This window comes from Prionailurus bengalensis, chromosome B2 (genome assembly GCF_016509475.1).
Source record: "Prionailurus bengalensis isolate Pbe53 chromosome B2, Fcat_Pben_1.1_paternal_pri, whole genome shotgun sequence".
Taxonomy (NCBI): domain Eukaryota; kingdom Metazoa; phylum Chordata; class Mammalia; order Carnivora; family Felidae; genus Prionailurus; species Prionailurus bengalensis.
The window spans coordinates 51,386,836-51,404,274 of record NC_057349.1 but is presented as its reverse complement, the minus strand read 5'-3'; the positions used below and the strand labels follow the sequence as shown (position 1 = coordinate 51,404,274).

At 38.4% G+C, this 17,439-nt stretch overlaps 1 protein-coding gene across 1 annotated transcript in view; it reads right to left on the bottom strand.

Annotated features, from left to right (window-relative positions):
• TINAG (tubulointerstitial nephritis antigen) overlaps positions 1-1,959 on the bottom strand; it is an 84,222-nt gene extending 82,263 nt beyond the window's left edge. The window contains exon 1 of the mRNA XM_043591668.1: positions 1,478-1,959. Coding sequence (XP_043447603.1) covers positions 1,478-1,823 — 346 coding nt within the window. The 5' untranslated portion in view covers positions 1,824-1,959. The remainder of the gene's footprint in view (positions 1-1,477) is intronic.
• Positions 1,960-17,439: the final 15,480 nt, after the last annotated feature.

Genomic DNA, 17,439 nt, shown 5'->3' with positions numbered 1-17,439 from the left:
AAGCCAAGCTCCTTGCTCTCTGATCCACAACACCTTTCTGTCAGTATTCCTTGAAATCAGCTCACTTCTCCTCACTCCTGGAGTCTCTGTTAAATGTCTTCCCTCACTGACACTCTCCTCAGGCTGATGTTGTATTTTACATATTAATGTTGCTTTCTCATATACTTTCACAGAACCCTAAATATTTCCTTCAGAGAATTTATCACAATTTGCAATGGTATAGTGAATCTTACCCTCTCCCTGGCAACTTGACTGTCATTTAAAGAGAGTAAGATCTTGTCTTTTTCTTCCCCATTGTGGTTCCAGCACTAAGTATGATGCCTGGCATAGTGAAGATATTCTAGAATAATTTTTTTATGAATGACTAGAGTCCCCATTCTTGGTAAAGGATCTGCCACTTTTTTAGGCTAAAATAAATACTTGATGTTTTCTGAGCTGTATATTGGTAGAGGCAAAGGTCTGGGATAAATGATAGTTCTGTGGAAATTTTAACCTATTACATACATGTTTTACCAGCAAACTCACATCACTGAGAATGCAGGCAATAGCATCCGGAATTTGAAATAAGGACGCCAAATCCTAGTTGGTCCTAAATTGTCTTTAACTGTAATTTCTGGTCACCATAACTCTGCATTTCTGCTGAGGAGCTTTGATGTGATGGGCAACAACAACAACAAAATAAGGCTTTATTTAAGTATAAAAAGTGTGTTGCTTTGTGTTTTGTTGCAAATCTTGGATATATTGATTACTCAGCATCTATAACCATTTTCCTATAATTAGACCAATATAGTATCTACCATCATCCCTCTTATGAATTATTTGTAGTTATGCACTCAATCTTTGACTTTTACACTTACTCTATATGAAGTTCTCCTTTGTTTCAATGGTGTAAAAATTCCCACATTAGCAAAACAAAACAAAATAGAAATACACATGAAAGTCTATTTGGTATTACTTAGGCAGGTAGCTGACTTGACTTTGTTTTTGCACTGGTTTTACTGGCATTGCTATACCACAGGTTCTAATGCTAAGAGGTCCATTGGTTTTGTGACATAATAAGCAAAAGTTACACAAATCTGCCAATCATCAGGCCTGTGACGATGAGATCCCCTAAAAGGTTACACACAAAAACACTTCAGAGCTTAAGAGTCCTTTTGTCAAAACATTTTAGAAAGACAGACAGACAGAAAGAGTTTTAAGTAACCTTTATATACAATGAGTCAGTATTCACAACATGATTCAGACCAGCATTCATGGCCATCACACCAGAACTTTCTTGAAGGTGCTAGTACAATGTGGTATCTTGCATCTAAACCAAAGCACTTTAACATTTGAAAGGAAATTTATTTAATCATAATATTCATTTTTCACTTCATCTTAAAAAAGGGAGGAAGACAGGAAAGAAGAAGAGGTAAAGAGAGTTGGACAGATCTTGTAATGAACTAGGAGACTGCTTAAACACATTCCCAAAGCCTACCTTCCGGATACCAAGGTTTTGTGTGAGGAGGCCATTCTTTCTCTTCATGGCAAAATGACTTGTAATCAGGACAGCAATCAGAATTTTCCCTTTCACAGAATTTATCACAGTAACACAGTGCATTTGCCTCATGGAACTGAGTGGCACAGTCATCATCTCTATCCTCACAACAACGAAAATTTCTACAGTATTGTCCTTTGAAAGTGGATCTTTTGAATCGAGGACTTTCCAAAATGGTGTGATTCCTAGTGAAATCAGTTCCTTCTCTTTGAGATAAATACTGTTTCTCCATCCAAATTTCTGTGGTAAGATAGGAAAAGATTAAGATCTTATATCCGGTCCACATTCTCTAGAGGTCAGGTAGGGCTCCCACTTTGTATTATATCCAATACTCTTGGCTTTGGGGCTTCTCCTTGGAGCCTGAATTCTAATTATCAAGACAACTCAGCCTGAATCCTGAAATGGATCCTTTACTTGAACTGAGTATACTTATTGTAGTTAAACATTAAACAAGAATTTCAATATTTGCCCAAGATAATGTAAGTGTTAAACATAGATCCTTGTCATTTCTTCAGTTAAAAATGTGTAATATTTTATATGACACAAAAAATATCCATCACCATAAAAATAAATACATAAAATCTTATCATAGATGAAATACATCAAATATTTCTTGCCTTCAAAAATAATCTAGATTCCTAAATCAGAAACCTCGCTGGAATACACATGGCCCAAATTATAGCTGCAATAACCACTGGCAAGGTATAGGAAATTGGAAAGTCAAAAACACAATTATTCATTTCACCTACTTGCACTGCAACTAAAATACAGGCTTCCATGAGGCTGCCTGCTAGGATCTGTCATATCAGTAACAGTTGCTCTAAATCATGCCGTCACACACTGGCTTGATTTCCCATCTGTAGCCCATTTACCTACCAGAAGCATTTTGATTTCAAGGCTTAGTGGAGCCTAATTCAGCTAGAAATTCCCTGAGGGTGACCTTAGTTCTTTCCACCCAGGTTCCTACTTGGCATTGGTGTAGGAACCTGCAGTACCTGGAAGATGTGTTATAGTCAAGAAAAGTCAATCTCTATGCTGCTTAAAAAAAAAAAAAAAAAAAGAAAGAAAGAAAAAAAAGAAACTGCCAGGGGAGGAAGTCATGAAGGGAACCCAAAGGTCAAGATGTCTTTAGTGTTTCTGTAGAACTGTGCATTTACAGTGGGTTTTGTTATGCTGTGTTTATTCATTAACTACAATAGCTCTCTTTGCTTTTGGGATAAGTTACCAGTGGACGATGATTCAGCACAAGTGGCTGGATGGCCTAGCAGAAAGGACTTGTCTTGACAATCAGGAAACCTGGACTCTGGTCCCTGGCTACTGTTTAATTGGCTTTATGACTTTGGGTTCACAATTTCCTTCTCTGGTCCTCAGTTATTTTCCTATAAAACAAGGATCTTCTCCAAAGCGAATTCATCATTCCAACTCCTCAGACTTGTTCCCTGACTTTGCCCCATAAATTATACAATTCGCACGACATTCACTCATTTTCTTGCCCCTTCCTCTCTGGCTATAAACTAGTGCAAGTCCCTTTATGTTTTTTGCTTCAAATTTACATGATCTTGGCATCACTCTCCATAATCACTCTCATATCCCAAAATGAGTCACCAAACTACAGCAAAATTCTGTCAACGTTCTCACCACAAGTGACCAATGGACCCCCTAATTTCCAATTCCCATACACCTGTGCCCATCATTAGCATACATGAATCTTCTGCAGCATTTGGCACTATATTACAAACTGGAGCCTAGGAGACCAATAATGGAGTTCAAATCTTGTGTCACCACACTAGCAGCATGTCTTTGGCTTCATCTCTCTATGCCTCAGTTTCCTCACCTGTAAAATTTGAATTTATTTAAACTGTCATGTGGGTGGCAGATTGAAATGAGATAATACCCAAAGTACCTGGCACAATCACACAGGCTAAATAAATGAAACCCACCATTAATAAGTATATTGTCTGCCTAGGAACTCTTTTCTCCCTTAACCTCATTCTTTCCTGACTCTCCTCCCATTATTTATAAGGCTTTATAGCTGCTTACTCTTGAATTCCCTTTCCTTTTCAGTGATGATATAAATTTATTTTTGAGCGAGACAGCCTAAGTGGGGGAGGGTCAGAGAGAGGGACAGATGATCTGAAGTGAGCTCTGTACTGTCCACACAGAGCGCAATGCGGGGCTCGAACTCACAAATGGTGAGTTCATGACCTGGGCCAAAGTCAGACGCTCAGCTGACTGAGCCACACAGTGCCCCTTCAGTGTTGATTTAAACTATGTGTTCATCAATGTTCTCAATTCTTTTCTTCTCTAGTCCTCATACCTCTTCCCTCAAACAATTCCAACACCAAATGAACCTAAAAGCCATGGACTATAAGACCTTCTACAAGATGGACCTCTACGTTTGCTGTCTCTCTGGCTCAATTTAAATCACTTTACCCCTTGTTCATCTTCATCCAAATGATCACACTATCCTTGGCATTCCTCAACATGTGGACCACACTCCTATCTTAGGATTTCTACACTTGTGTTTGTCTCTGCCTGAAACATGCTTAGCAGATATCCATTTGGCACCATTGCTCACCTCTTTCAAGTATTTTTTTTCAGATGACAGCTTTTCAGAAAAACCTTGCCAACACTGTCTAAAATGACACTTTCTCAAGGTGCCTGAGTGGCTCAGTCGGTTAAGCAACTTTGACTCAGGTAATGATCTCACGGTCGTGGGTTGGAGCCCCTCATTGGACTCTGTGCTGACAGCTCAGAGGCTGGAGCCTGCTTCAGATTCTGTGTGTGTGTGTCTCTCTCTGTCCCACCCCCACCCATGGTCTCTCACTCTCTGTCTCTCAAAAATTAATAAACATTAAAAAAATAAAATAAAATAAAATAAAACAAAATAAAATAAAATGACACTTTGTCTCCAGCCCTAGCATTCAATATCCCCATTCTCTGTGCTTAACACTAATATACTATAATTTAATTCACTGATCTTATTTTCTGTATTTTCCCTCCAGAATGTTAAGTTCTACAAAATCACAGAATTTTTATTTATCTGTAATTTGCCTGTTAACTGTTTTATCTCTAGCACTTTGTGCTTGACACATATTAGGCACTCAGTAAATATCCAATAAATCAATTAATCCTACAATGTGCTTTTTCTGCCCTTGTCACACATCTACTGAGTATTGTTGGAGATGATCCAAGGGCCCATAGAATTGGTGCCACTACAAATTTTTGTATTGTTGTCTCAGCTAAGCTCTTAAATACTACTCATATTTCTTTAAACTATCTCCCATTTCCCTTAGTGGCCATTACAAACCTTACTTTCCTAACTTACTAGAGATCATCATTTTCTAGGGATGACCTCCTCTCTGAGGTTACCAAGAAAACAAAGAGAAAAAATGTTCATCACACACCTTCCTGTAATCAAACCCATAAACCTATCTATATTTTCAGCCATCTTTCCCATCTTCCTTCCAGACTCATAACATAAAGTATCATCCTGTTCTTAGGCAATTCTTCCACCTATAATTTTTAGTCTGCTGCCTTTATCTTATTCCTTCCCTTATCTCTTGGTTTCTATACATCAACCTCTCTATCATCCAATTCCTTAAATTTGTTAGTAGGATTGTATCATACATTGTTTTCACTCTGCCCATATTCCTACCATCCTTACCATTTTAGGACAAGAGAGCTGACATTCCCACTATATGAGTTAATGGCCAGAGACCACTCCTTCCCCACCACCCCGCTGCATAACAAGTCAGAAGTAACAAAGAATTAATACCCTCGGTGTGACCCAGAAGCAATCTCTAAACAATGCCTAGAGGAGTTGGTGTATAAGCACCCTACTTTCCTCACTCTTTGGAAGAGTTATCTCTGATATCTACATGTATATAGCCCTTCTCATAAGGCAAGAGTGGGAGTTCCATAATCAGAAGAGATGGATGGTGGCTCCTTAACTTTTTCTTTATAGCATATGGCTAAATAACTGTAGTTTACCACCATCTGGTGAGTGTATCTAACAGAATTATAATATCTTGCTTTTACCAACCCATCTTCTCTATGTTGACAAAAGCTTTAAAATATCTCTGCAAAGTAACTTCACAAGGAAAGAACATATTTGACACAAGTTCTATTACGAATGTATTCTTTTAGACCAGTGGTTCCAACAGGGGTAACTTTGCCTCCCAGGAGAAGTTTAACAGTATCTAAAGATAGTTTCTACTGACCTGACTGAAGAGGTTCCACAAACATCCAATGGGTAGAGGCTAGGGATGCTGCTGAACATCTTAGAATGCACAGGACTGAACCCCCAACAAAGAATTGTCTGACCAAAACCATCAATAATGACACCATTGATAAACAAATATTGTTTATCACATTTACACATATGGTTGCAGGATTTTTTTACCTCAATACCCAGGGTTCAGTGTCTCGCCACTTTGGAGAACGGACACAAAATGAGTAGCAGGCAAAAGTTTATTAGAATGTAAGATCAGAAAGTAAGAATAGTATGAAAGCTCTTTATAAAGAGGGGGCATTGGAAGGTGAATACCCATGACTATAGGCAAGGGCTTTTGTTTTATAAGGTTCTGGTCGCCCCTTCATTCCCTTCCCCCTTGATCCTTCTCAGGTTCTACCCTGACTGGATGGATAACTCTGGGTACTGGGTTGTTCCTTCTTGATTGGCTCTACTCCATTGTGTGAGGAGTTAGACTGGTCATTCTGTTCCTCATATAACATAAGTTTTATGGTTTCCTTTTTTTAGTTAGATATTTTGATTGTCAAATTCCTGAGGGTAACCTGAGGGGGAATAGATGGTGTCTGTTACATTCTTAAGAGGGACTTTATGCCTGAGATGGTTTGTTTTGGTCAGATGCTCCCAGCATTGTTCCAAAATATGTGTTTTTCCCCACCCAGGGTCCTCAGGTCCTAACCTTTCCCTCTCTGCCTCCTGAATCCTATATTTTCCTATCATAATATTACAAAAAATTTTCAGAGAACAGGAAATCAGACAAAATAAAATTATTATGTTTACTTGCAATTTGGATTGATATAAATGTTGATCATTTGGACCTCAAATAAATGGTCACTTTGAGATAACAGCTAATGACAGCAGTATATATATATATATAGAGAGAGGTGTTATATAATATATATATATTTATATAATATATATATGTATATATATATATATATAGAGAGAGAGAGAGAGAGGTGTTATTTCAAAAATTTTGGGTTCAGTGTGTGTGTAACTAGAAAGGTTAGAGTCCACAATGCCACATCCTCTTCCAACTTGACCATTATCCTTGGATGAGCTATATTTTAGATAAGAAAAGTACCACATTCCTTCCTGTGATTTTTATAACCTCCATTACACAAAGAAGAATGGAGAGAATCAGAACCTTCTGATTTTTCCTTGGGAATAATGAAATAAATCAAATAACTTTCTTAACACAAGATCTTGGATATTGTGAAAATGGCCTGGACACTGGAAATTTTAATTATTTTCATAAATGAAAGTTTGCAGGTATGCTTAAATCCATGAAATACAAACTTGAATGGGAGAGGGGAAGAAAGGGGAGGAGAGACAGAGAACAGAAAGGGGGCTTGCTGAAAATAATTTATCTTATTGGCTTAAATTCTATCATTATATATTTATTCCTGTGAAATATGGAGTCTGCAAAAATGTCCAGTGGGATTAAGTGCTCTTTGGTGAAGTACTTAAGTAACATTAACTCCTCTTTGAGGGTTTGGGGCTTGAACCCTTCACCTTGATAAGAGACCTAGATGGTCTCATGAGGGACTGGTGAGGGTGTAAGAAAGGATAGAGATAAGACTTGCTAAAATGAAGTGTTCTTTCTTCATATATTGGGCCATCAATTAATTATTTGAAGCTACCATCTTTTTATTTCTACTCCACTGAGTTCATTTAAATTTTAGAATAAAGGATTTCAAAGAAACAGAAAGAAAACTTCTGACTACAAGGTACAGTTGTCTTGGGGCGCCTGGGTGGCACAGTCGGTTAAGCGTCCGACTTCAGCCAGGTCACGATCTCGCGGTCCGTGAGTTCGAGCCCCACGTCAGGCTCTGGACTGATGGCTCGGAGCCTGGAGCCTGTTTCCGATTCTGTGTCTCCCTCTCTCTCTGCCCCTCCCCCGTTCATGCTCTGTCTCTCTCTGTCCCAAAAATAAATAAACGTTGAAAAAAAAAAAAAGGTACAGTTGTCTTTGGATCAGGCTGTGAGACATATTGGAGGATTTGACACATTATAATTACCATATACATTTATTATACATATATATGTCTGTATAAAACACAATGCATATTGTATGTTAGCGTATGCACACTATTTCTTTGATCCTTGCAACCATCCTTAATGGCAGCAGTTATAATTATTATCCTTACAATAGTTTATTTTATTTTTATTTTTTAGAATGTGAGTGGGGGAGAGGGGCAGAGAGAGAAAGAGAGAGAGAGACAGAGAATCTTAAGCAGGCTCCATGCTCAGTGCAGAGCCTGAAGTGGGGCTCTATCCCACAACTCTGAGATCATGACATGAGTTGAAATTGAGTCTGACACTCAACCAACTGAGCCGCCCAGGCACCCCCCTGCCCCATATTAGTTTTTAATACATGAAGGCCTGAGGCTCAAGTGACTATGCAAGGCACACAGCCAGTGATGGAGTGTTTGACTCCAAGCTCAGTGCATATTTCCCTGCCCCATCCAACCTTTCTAAATGTTCACCTTGTCTAAATCCTGGAGAAAGTATGTGAGGGAGTAAAGATCTAGGGAAGATCTTCTCACTGATTTAATTTCCATTGTAAAAACACTCAAGTGAAACTCCACTCTTCTGTGAAGTTTACCTATTAAGCAGATTTGGTCTGTAATGATACATTACTAAGAACACTGAAAAGAATGAAAAATGTAGCAGATCCATGAAATGGAAAAGAGGATCTTGCAATAGGTCCCCAACTGACTCTAGGCCCAGGTCCAGGCTTTAGAGATTTTGCTAAAAACCTTCTAACCTTTTACAGTAATTAAATACACTTACTTTTCTCTTGCTTTTTACTTTTTTGAAAAATAGCAATTTTAACATCCTTTTCCGTTGTTTTTTAATTTTCAAACATAGAATTGTATTTGCAGATTAAGATAGCTAGAGAAGATACTTTACGTACACCATCAGGCACCAAAGGAAACCTCTAATGAGCCATGAGATACATCCATTTGGGCCTGGAAGCAAGAGAGAGAGAAGTCCTGATGAAGGCCTTATTTTACCCCCCACCACGTCTCCACTCTGGTTCAAGACCTCCTACATAGGTTATGTTGCCAGTTCTTTGTCTTGATGTGGACAAGGGAGGAGCCATCCGAACCTTATAATGACCAGACCCAAAAATAAACTTAAAAAAAAATAAAGGAAAAATAAAGGAAAATGCATGAAGGCAAAGGGGATAGTAAGAAACTACAATGGAGAAAAAGCTAACAGGGAAAAAAAAGTTATTAGATGAAGAAGTTGTGCATGTGAGTAAAAACAAATTTTTCTTTCACATAAAAACTCTAATTTCAATATATTTAAACAGGAAACAATGGAGAATGCTAAAAACTACCTCCAGAACTAATAAAACATTAAAGTTTTATTTCACAATAGGCACTTAAAACACATAGGCCTGATCATTCTCTTAGTGCACTTCTAGCCGTGTAGCTTTGAGGAAAGGCAATTATATTCACTCACTCTCTTAAAAAATATATATGTTGCACTCCAAATGTATTCTAGATATAGCTAAATTCTGCAAATGCAGATTAATAAAACCTAATCCCAATACTTAAAGAACAACCCAGTATTGCCAGGGAAGCTAACTTGTTCAAACAAACAAACATTTATTGCAATGAGACTTGTTAAGTGTTATAGGGACATAAAGAGGATTTAATGAGAGTAAAAAAAAAGGTAGTGGCCAATCATTCCAGGTAGAATTAGGCAAGACAATACTGAGGAAATTACAGTTCAGGGGAGTCTTAAAGAGCAAGTAGGGATATTTGTCATGTAAAGTGTTTCAAAATTATAGACTGAGAAACAGAAAACACATGATATATTTGAAAAACTGGTAGGGGCCAGATCATTTTAGACCTTGAATGACAAGAATATACTAAGCATAGACTTCACTTTAAAAATGAAAGGGGATAGGAGTCGGTTGTTTTTGCTCACCCAACAATTCATAAAGTAACAGTATAAACTTTCCTTTGGAGGTCTGCTCTTCTCCCATTCCATGTAGTCCTGGTGAAACCATCAGTCTTTTTTAACTTCACCACCTCCCAGAGGTCTCCAACAATGTAAGCTGAGCCAGTCACTTTCTCCTAAGAATTTGAATTTTGACTGGAGTGGTGGTATGTAGGCCAGATGGAACTGAGCCATTCAGATACTGAGATTCCCCAAACTGCCCATGAATTACTAAGATCCCTGATCAGTTTTTCCTTAATTTCTGTTAATATCACTATCCTTCAAAAATCCTTTTGGGGGAACTTTAAACTAACCAGTCAGTGTCTGATACTTGTAAATAAAGAATCCTTGCAATAGGAAGTTATTCCAGATCCATAACAAGACAAAGATGTAGCCAGGATAGCATTTGTGGTAGATAATTATGTTAGAATAGAAGTTGGATCAGATGAGGGTGGCATTGAAGGCTGGGAGATTAGTCCGGAAACTACTATAGTCATCTAGGCAAAAGATCATGGGAACTTGCCCTTGAGAAATGGTTCTGAAATAGAAAGTAAATAAGAAACATATAAAGGAGCTAATGCTTATAAATTATCTAAATGTATATGGGAATAAAGTAATAGGGGTTGTCTAGCATGAGTTTCAGATTTCTGGTGTAAATGACCAGATAGTAGCATTAGCTATAGAAGAAGCAGTTTAGGGCAAAGTTTAGCTCAGTTTGCAAGTTACTGTTTGATTTTCTGATGAGTTATCCAGATGAAGATGTCTAATGAGGAGCTGGCTTCTGTCTTTGCTAAGTGTCATTTTGGAAGTCATCAACATATAGTTGATGGTCAAAGTCATGAAAGTGAATGACATTACCTATCGTCAGGCAGGGCTGAAGCATGACTCTGTAAGATATTTGAATAGTCTAAATGTGTTTGTAAACAATTTTATTTTAGAACTTCATGGACCCCACTAAAAGTTTCCTTAATCACTTTTTTTTTCATGAACTATAAGAAATTCCAAATGTCCGTGATGCATTTTTATGAGAGACATCATGGTAGATGAGAATGATTCTTAGCTTTGGATTTGAATCAGAATGAAATTGAAATTCCTTACCAGACATTGGTCAAGTTCTTATAATTTTGCTTAACTCAAATATCAAAATAGTAATCTTACAAAGGTGCTTTGAGGATTAAATAAAATGATCTATAAGAGTAGTGTAATCATGCAGAAGCTCCTTTACTTGCAAAGAATTAGGTTGCACAACGTTGATCTTAGGTCAATGTGTTTAAAATCCAAAGAGACTCCAAGGTTTTAGTTTGCGGTCCTAGACACATTTCCCTAAAATAACTTAAAACTAAACATAATCTTACCTCCTTTGCCAATATATATATTCAATTGGAAATCTTTTTCAAAATATGACTATTGAATCTATATGAAAATATGTCAATAAGATGAACCACTTTCATGATGATCTGTACACAGGTGAAAGAAAATTTATTAGCATATGGCAATAGTATCTACTGCCTCATCACTGGTTTTAAATTGTGAAATTTGAAGGAGCTTCAAGCCTGTAGAGTCTCTACCAGCTTGCGGGGATCATCCTAACTTTACAACAGAGCACACTCAATGCTTAAAGCCCATTCATTTACAAATCCATGGCCTCACTTCTGAACTCCTAACTCAGTAGTTTGCATGTTGGTTGCAGATTACAGTCACCTGGAAAGTAAAAATTATAAAGAATAAAAGCAAGCCAGTCTGAAGGTCTTATCCTGAGAAATTATGATGGGAGATAGGGTCAGGCTGAAAAACAACTGCTGGAGCCATATGCCCAAACACTGTTCCATTTTTTTCAATCACTTTTCCTCATCTCTTGTCTATTAATTTCAATGGTACAGACACAAGGCTTTCAAGTATTTTATGATTTGTGATAGTCCTTTGGATTCATTCTTACTGAAAAATGAGTCATTTCATACACTTATGCAATACTTATCGATCTCTTTATCACTTTTAATTTATAAAAATTATATCTACTTTCCATCCCATCATGAATTTTCTTTTTGGCACTTATTTTGCATTTATCTGCTATGATGGGGTTAATCATGATCATAAATTATCTCAAAACTAACACATGCAAGGCAGACTTCCTGTCTAGGATTCAAGAAATACAATGACTAACATGACCTAACATTACTACCTCCCCCATCTATTGGTGGTGGGTGCTTTTAATTGCAGCATAATTTTGTTCACATAATAAAAGCCCATAAATTGAAAATTTATAAGTAGAAAAGCTCTTGTACCAGATACAAACAGGCACTCCATATATATTAGTTTCCTCTCTAAATTATTTTCTTGCTCTGCCCCTCCCTTTCCTATCATTCACTTTTGGATAATAAATGCACAAGGCAGATCTTGTCTAATCTCTGAATTCTAATCTCTGGTGAGCTATTAATATTCAGCAACTGTATTTCTTCCCTTTGTAGAATGGAAGAGAGTTTGCATTCATGAGCGAGGATCCTCAGGGTATTCACATCCCATTTACTCACAGAGACAGCGATAACGACCCATTCAAAAAGCATGATGTTTAATCAGAACAGAATGACGAAAATGACACGAAACATGGAGTGAGATAGATGTGTGTGGGTTGAGAAAGGGATGATGGTTCCAGACAAGGACAGGGCTCCTTTTTTTCCCCCCCATCAGAAAGAGGTAACTTTTGGTGCATTATTCCAGGGTTGGATCTTTCCTCCACACCATGAGGCAGGAACCACTTCTGACTGGAAAAGCTGAGTCATTCTGAGCAGCTGCTCTAGCGAAGACCAGAAGAGGGAGAAGGAAAGTGTTTCCATGATCACAAACAAAAGGGAAAATGGAAACTAACACATCTTTCTAAAATGTTTCAAAGCTCCAAGGATGGGAGGTAAGGAAAGGAAGGAAGGAAGGAAGGAAGGAAGGAAGGAAGGAAGGAAGGAAGGAAGGAAGGGAGGGAGGAAGGGAGGGAGGGAGGGGAACACATCTCTTACAGCAATATAGAGGGATATATATAACACATGTGAAATGACTTCATTTAAAACAGTGTGGTCAAGAAAAGAAAGTGTGGGATTTGGAATCAAAGAAAACCAAACCTGAGCTTCAGCTTTGGCCGTTATATTTTGTTCCATTCCTTTTACAGGTCATTTAATCTTTCTGGGACTCAATTTTTCAGTGAAATGATAATAAATATAAACATAAAATATAACTATAAAAAACGTAGGTTATCTGTGTGAGGGACATCAACAGTTTAGTCCACATTTAGGGTGAACCAAGCAGAAACGACTTCGTTTCTTCCACTCTTGCAACATGGTGCAAATCTCATGCACGTACATTTTTGCTGCTGAACTCAGAGTCATTTTAGTGTCTAGTGACTAATGTTAAGCAGGAATGAAACGTACATATGAACAATAATAGGCAAGAGTTCAAGAACAGTGCAGGCTGAATGTATAGCAGATCTGGTCTTATATTTCTATCCCCCCAAAGCAAAATAAAAAAAAATAAAAAAATAAAGACGGTAGCATTATAAAGCCTATTCCAATCATATAAAATTTACATTACCAAAAACCTCTCATAGCTTCTGTGTCTAAAATAGCAACATTCAGATGAATTTATAGTTGTCAACAGCAATGTATTGGTACTTATTTTACATTTGTGCAACCAAAGGATCCCTTTAGATAATTTTTCAAAACAACTTCTAATTGGACTTTGAGACATCACTTCAAGGAAGATAGAAACTGATTGCAGGTTTTTAATGATAATTGTTTGGCTTGCTTGCTCTGCTATGAAGTTGACTCTTCTACTTACATTCAAGCACGGCACCCTGATGCCTACGGTATGATGAAGTAGGAAAAAAAACAGCTGTATAATGTATGATGATATTGAGATTGGCTTATATAATAAATGTAATTTTAAAAGTAAAGGATAAAGTTTTCTGGAATTCCACTGCTTTCTAAAAGGGACCAAAAAAAGACCATGCAGAGGAAAATAATATGCTCAGATCATTTTAGATTGCAGTGTTTAAGAATCTCATCCCTCACATTACTTCATTTATTGGCTATTGTGCCTTTCAAAATCTGTTTCTCCAGCACAGATTTTGCTTCAAATGCCTTGTCCACACTTTTACTGCATATTGGACATGTCTACTTAAATATTTCTCAGTTATCTTGAACCCAACATTGTAATTTTTTAAGTTTATTTTGAGAGAGACAGTGCAAGTGGGGGAGGACCAAAGAGAGAGGGAGAGAGAGAGAGAATCCCAAGCAGGTTTTACCCTGCTAGCACAGAGTTCAATGCGGGGCTCAAACTCATGAAACCATAAGATCATAACCTGAGCCCAAACCAAGAGTCAGTCATTTATCTGAATGAGATACCCAGTCACCCCTTGGACTCAACATTTTAAAAACTCAATTTGCATTCTGCCTTTTCCACTCCCCTGTGTGTCCCCTGCCACACACACACACACACACACACACACACACACACACACCATGACACAGGTGAACTGGGTGTTGCAGTATTTGTCAGGACAGACTAGCCTTATTCTGTGAGTACAAACAGCCTCCAAATCTCAGAAGCATACCACTGTAAAGTTTATCGCCAGCTCACACAAGATCCTTCTCTCTTGACTGGGCAACAATCCAAAGCAGCTGTCCTCCATGGAGTGATTCAGGGGTCTCAACTGCGTTGATTATGTGGCTCAATCATCTCAACATATGGCCCTCCTGCTTCTCACCAAAGAGGAATTAAAAGACGAGAGAATGGCACAGGGGTTTCCATTGCCTCAACCCAGAAATAGCATACATTGCTTCCATCCATATTTCCTTAGCCAGAGATAGTTACATGGTCCCTCCTTATTGCGAGGCTGTGGCCAAATATAGATGTTGGCGTGTCAGAAAGAAGGAATAGGGCATGAACACCACATGGCATTGTCTTTAGCCAAATTTCCTAGTTTGGATTCCCAGGTCAGAAACTATGATTTGATCTATCTTTCTCCAACACCCCCACATTCCATCAATCAATAAGTACATACCATTAATTCCGCTTTCTCTTTAATTCTGCTTTCTCTGTATCTCCTGAATCAGTTCACTTTCCTTTATTCCCACCTCCACTTTATAAATCCAAACTCTCCTCAGGTCTCTCTCTGATGACTGTGACAACTTCCTTGCAGACCTCCCCATCTTCAGGATTCTCTCTCAAATCAATTCTCTACACAGCTGCCATAGTGATCTTTTTCAAATGCAAACATGATTGTATACACTTAAGCTCCTGCTTAAAACCTTTCCATAGCTCCCTGTTTCTTTAAAAAAAAAAAAAAGAAAGAAAGAAAGAAAGTGCCCAAATCTGTAAACATGATTTCTAAGACCCTGCATTACCTGGTCAGTGGCTTACTTCTCTAAATTCAGCTTTTGCGAACATACCCGTTGTAGTGATGTGCCGCCCAGGCTCCCCCTTCAACTCTGAGGCACTTATTTCTCCAAGTACTGAAATGTTGCCAACTGATAGCTCACAGCTGAAACCCTTTTCCAGAAATTGCTTTCCACCAAAGGAAGTTGCCTCACCCAAAGTTAAGCCTTCATCTTTGTGGCAACCTTTATCCAAGGTCAATGGAGAATGCAAAAGCCCTCCCCTTGCTTCAATTTGTGACTAATTTAAAGAGCCAACCCATTTCCAGTAGTCACTAAGGGACAGCCTGAGATTTCTGCCATAACTGCTCATGATTCAGCTTCTCCCACCTCTACCCACCCCTCCCCCAACTCCCTGACAGGTGTTGTCAATTAAAAGCATTGCTCCTTAACCTCCTATACAGACATCTCTGTCCTAGAGTCTGTTTCCTGCAGAACTTAAAAAATGCCTCAAACTCTGTGCTGCAACCATTCGCTATTCAGTACCAGGGCGTCTGGTGGCTCAGTCGTTCAAGCATTCAACTTTAGCTGAGATTATGATCTCAAAGTTTGTGAATTTGAGCCCTACATCAAGCTCTGTGTTGATGGCTCAGAGCCTGGAGCCTGCTTCATATTCTGTGTCTCCCTCTCTCTCTGTTCCTCCCCACTCATGCTCTGTCTCTCTCTGTGTGTCTCAAAAATAAATAAATATTGAAATGCAGCACCAAGAATATGTTCTTCCTTGTAGACCTTTGCTCATGCGGTGTCTGAGACCTGGAATGCCAATCCCACCTCCCTAATTTTTCCCAAATAATTCCTACTTATCCTTAAAGACTTGGCCATCACATCGTGTCAACAAAGAACGTTCCATCTACAAAGAAGTCCTCTTGTCAAGTCCATATTAGGGACTACATATATATCTTCCCTCTGCAAAACCCTACTCTCAGATATAAAATGGCATCAAGTTTTAGGCGATGTGATGGACCTACCATAAAAACCTGAGATCTCAGTTATTTGGCTCTGGCCTTGAAGCCCAGAAAACATAGGTTGTTTGTTTGTTTGTTTTGTTCTGATGTGTCCCTTACAGCTCTCCAGGATCATTAGCACCTCCTATTAATCTAGAAACCCCTGAATCCCCTGAACTCTGCAGTGGAGCCTTGGGGAGATGGAGTTCTGCCTGGATTCCTTCTGCAGCCACCTCCACCCAATCACTTACAGACCATGTGGCAACAAGCTGAAGGCTAGGATTCTTCAGAATCTTCAGCTTCGCCCATGTTACATCTTTCCCTTTTCTTGTCTCACTGACCTCAAGGTCAGGGGCTGACTCACTACATCCTCCCAAACGTGCTGAGACCTCTCTACCCCTGGCATAGAGAATCTACCTTTTCAATCCAATCTTCCATTTACCTCTTGGTTTGTAAGGAAAGGATAAAGTAATTTAGATAATGATTTCCTCTCTTATGATCTGTTACAGAGCTACTAACTTCCAAAAAGGGTCAAGAAAGTCAACTGTAAAATTTAAGACTAATCAGTGGCCTGTTTTCTAAGCAATACCCTCCTTTTCATTCCCGGGCAGGAAGCCCGGTAGCTCAGCTTGATGTGGGGGAAGGCTGCAGGAAACACACACACACACACACACACACACACACACATTTAGAAATAATATGAAAATGTGGGGGTTTAATATTTGCCAAGAATTACCCCCCCATCACATCTATTCATGTGTCTGCCACTCCAGAGTGTTTCCTGTCAGCTGTAAGTATTTTTATTTGTCTTTGCAAATTCAGTGACTAATATAGTGCACAGCACATGGCAGGTGGTCAAACATTATTTGTTGAAAGACATTCAGAGTATCTCTACCTCCAAGTGTGGGTCTATCATGTATGATGCTTCTCTTGTCCCAAAGACCTCCATCTGTTTATCTTTTTAAGCTCTTGCCTCTATTCTCTTTTAATTTCAGTAAAATTCATCCTCTGTGGACGTCTCCTCCGTTTTCACCAGCAATCCACACATTTGAATATACAGTGTAACAAAAGTAGGCTAGATCTTTGTACATATGTAAACACACTGTTAATTTTTAGCACTGGTTTACACTTGTGGCATATATTTTATCTCCTTATTTTTGATATTTATTAATTATTTATTTTTTCATCTTCTTCAACTGTTGCACCAGAGCTTCCATTCAACTCTAAACTGCTAAAGATAGAAAATTAAATTTTATTCTTTTGTATTATCTGTCTGTGGTATAAATTTTTTGAAGTTTATTTATTTTGAAAGAGAGAGAGCGAGGCAGAGGG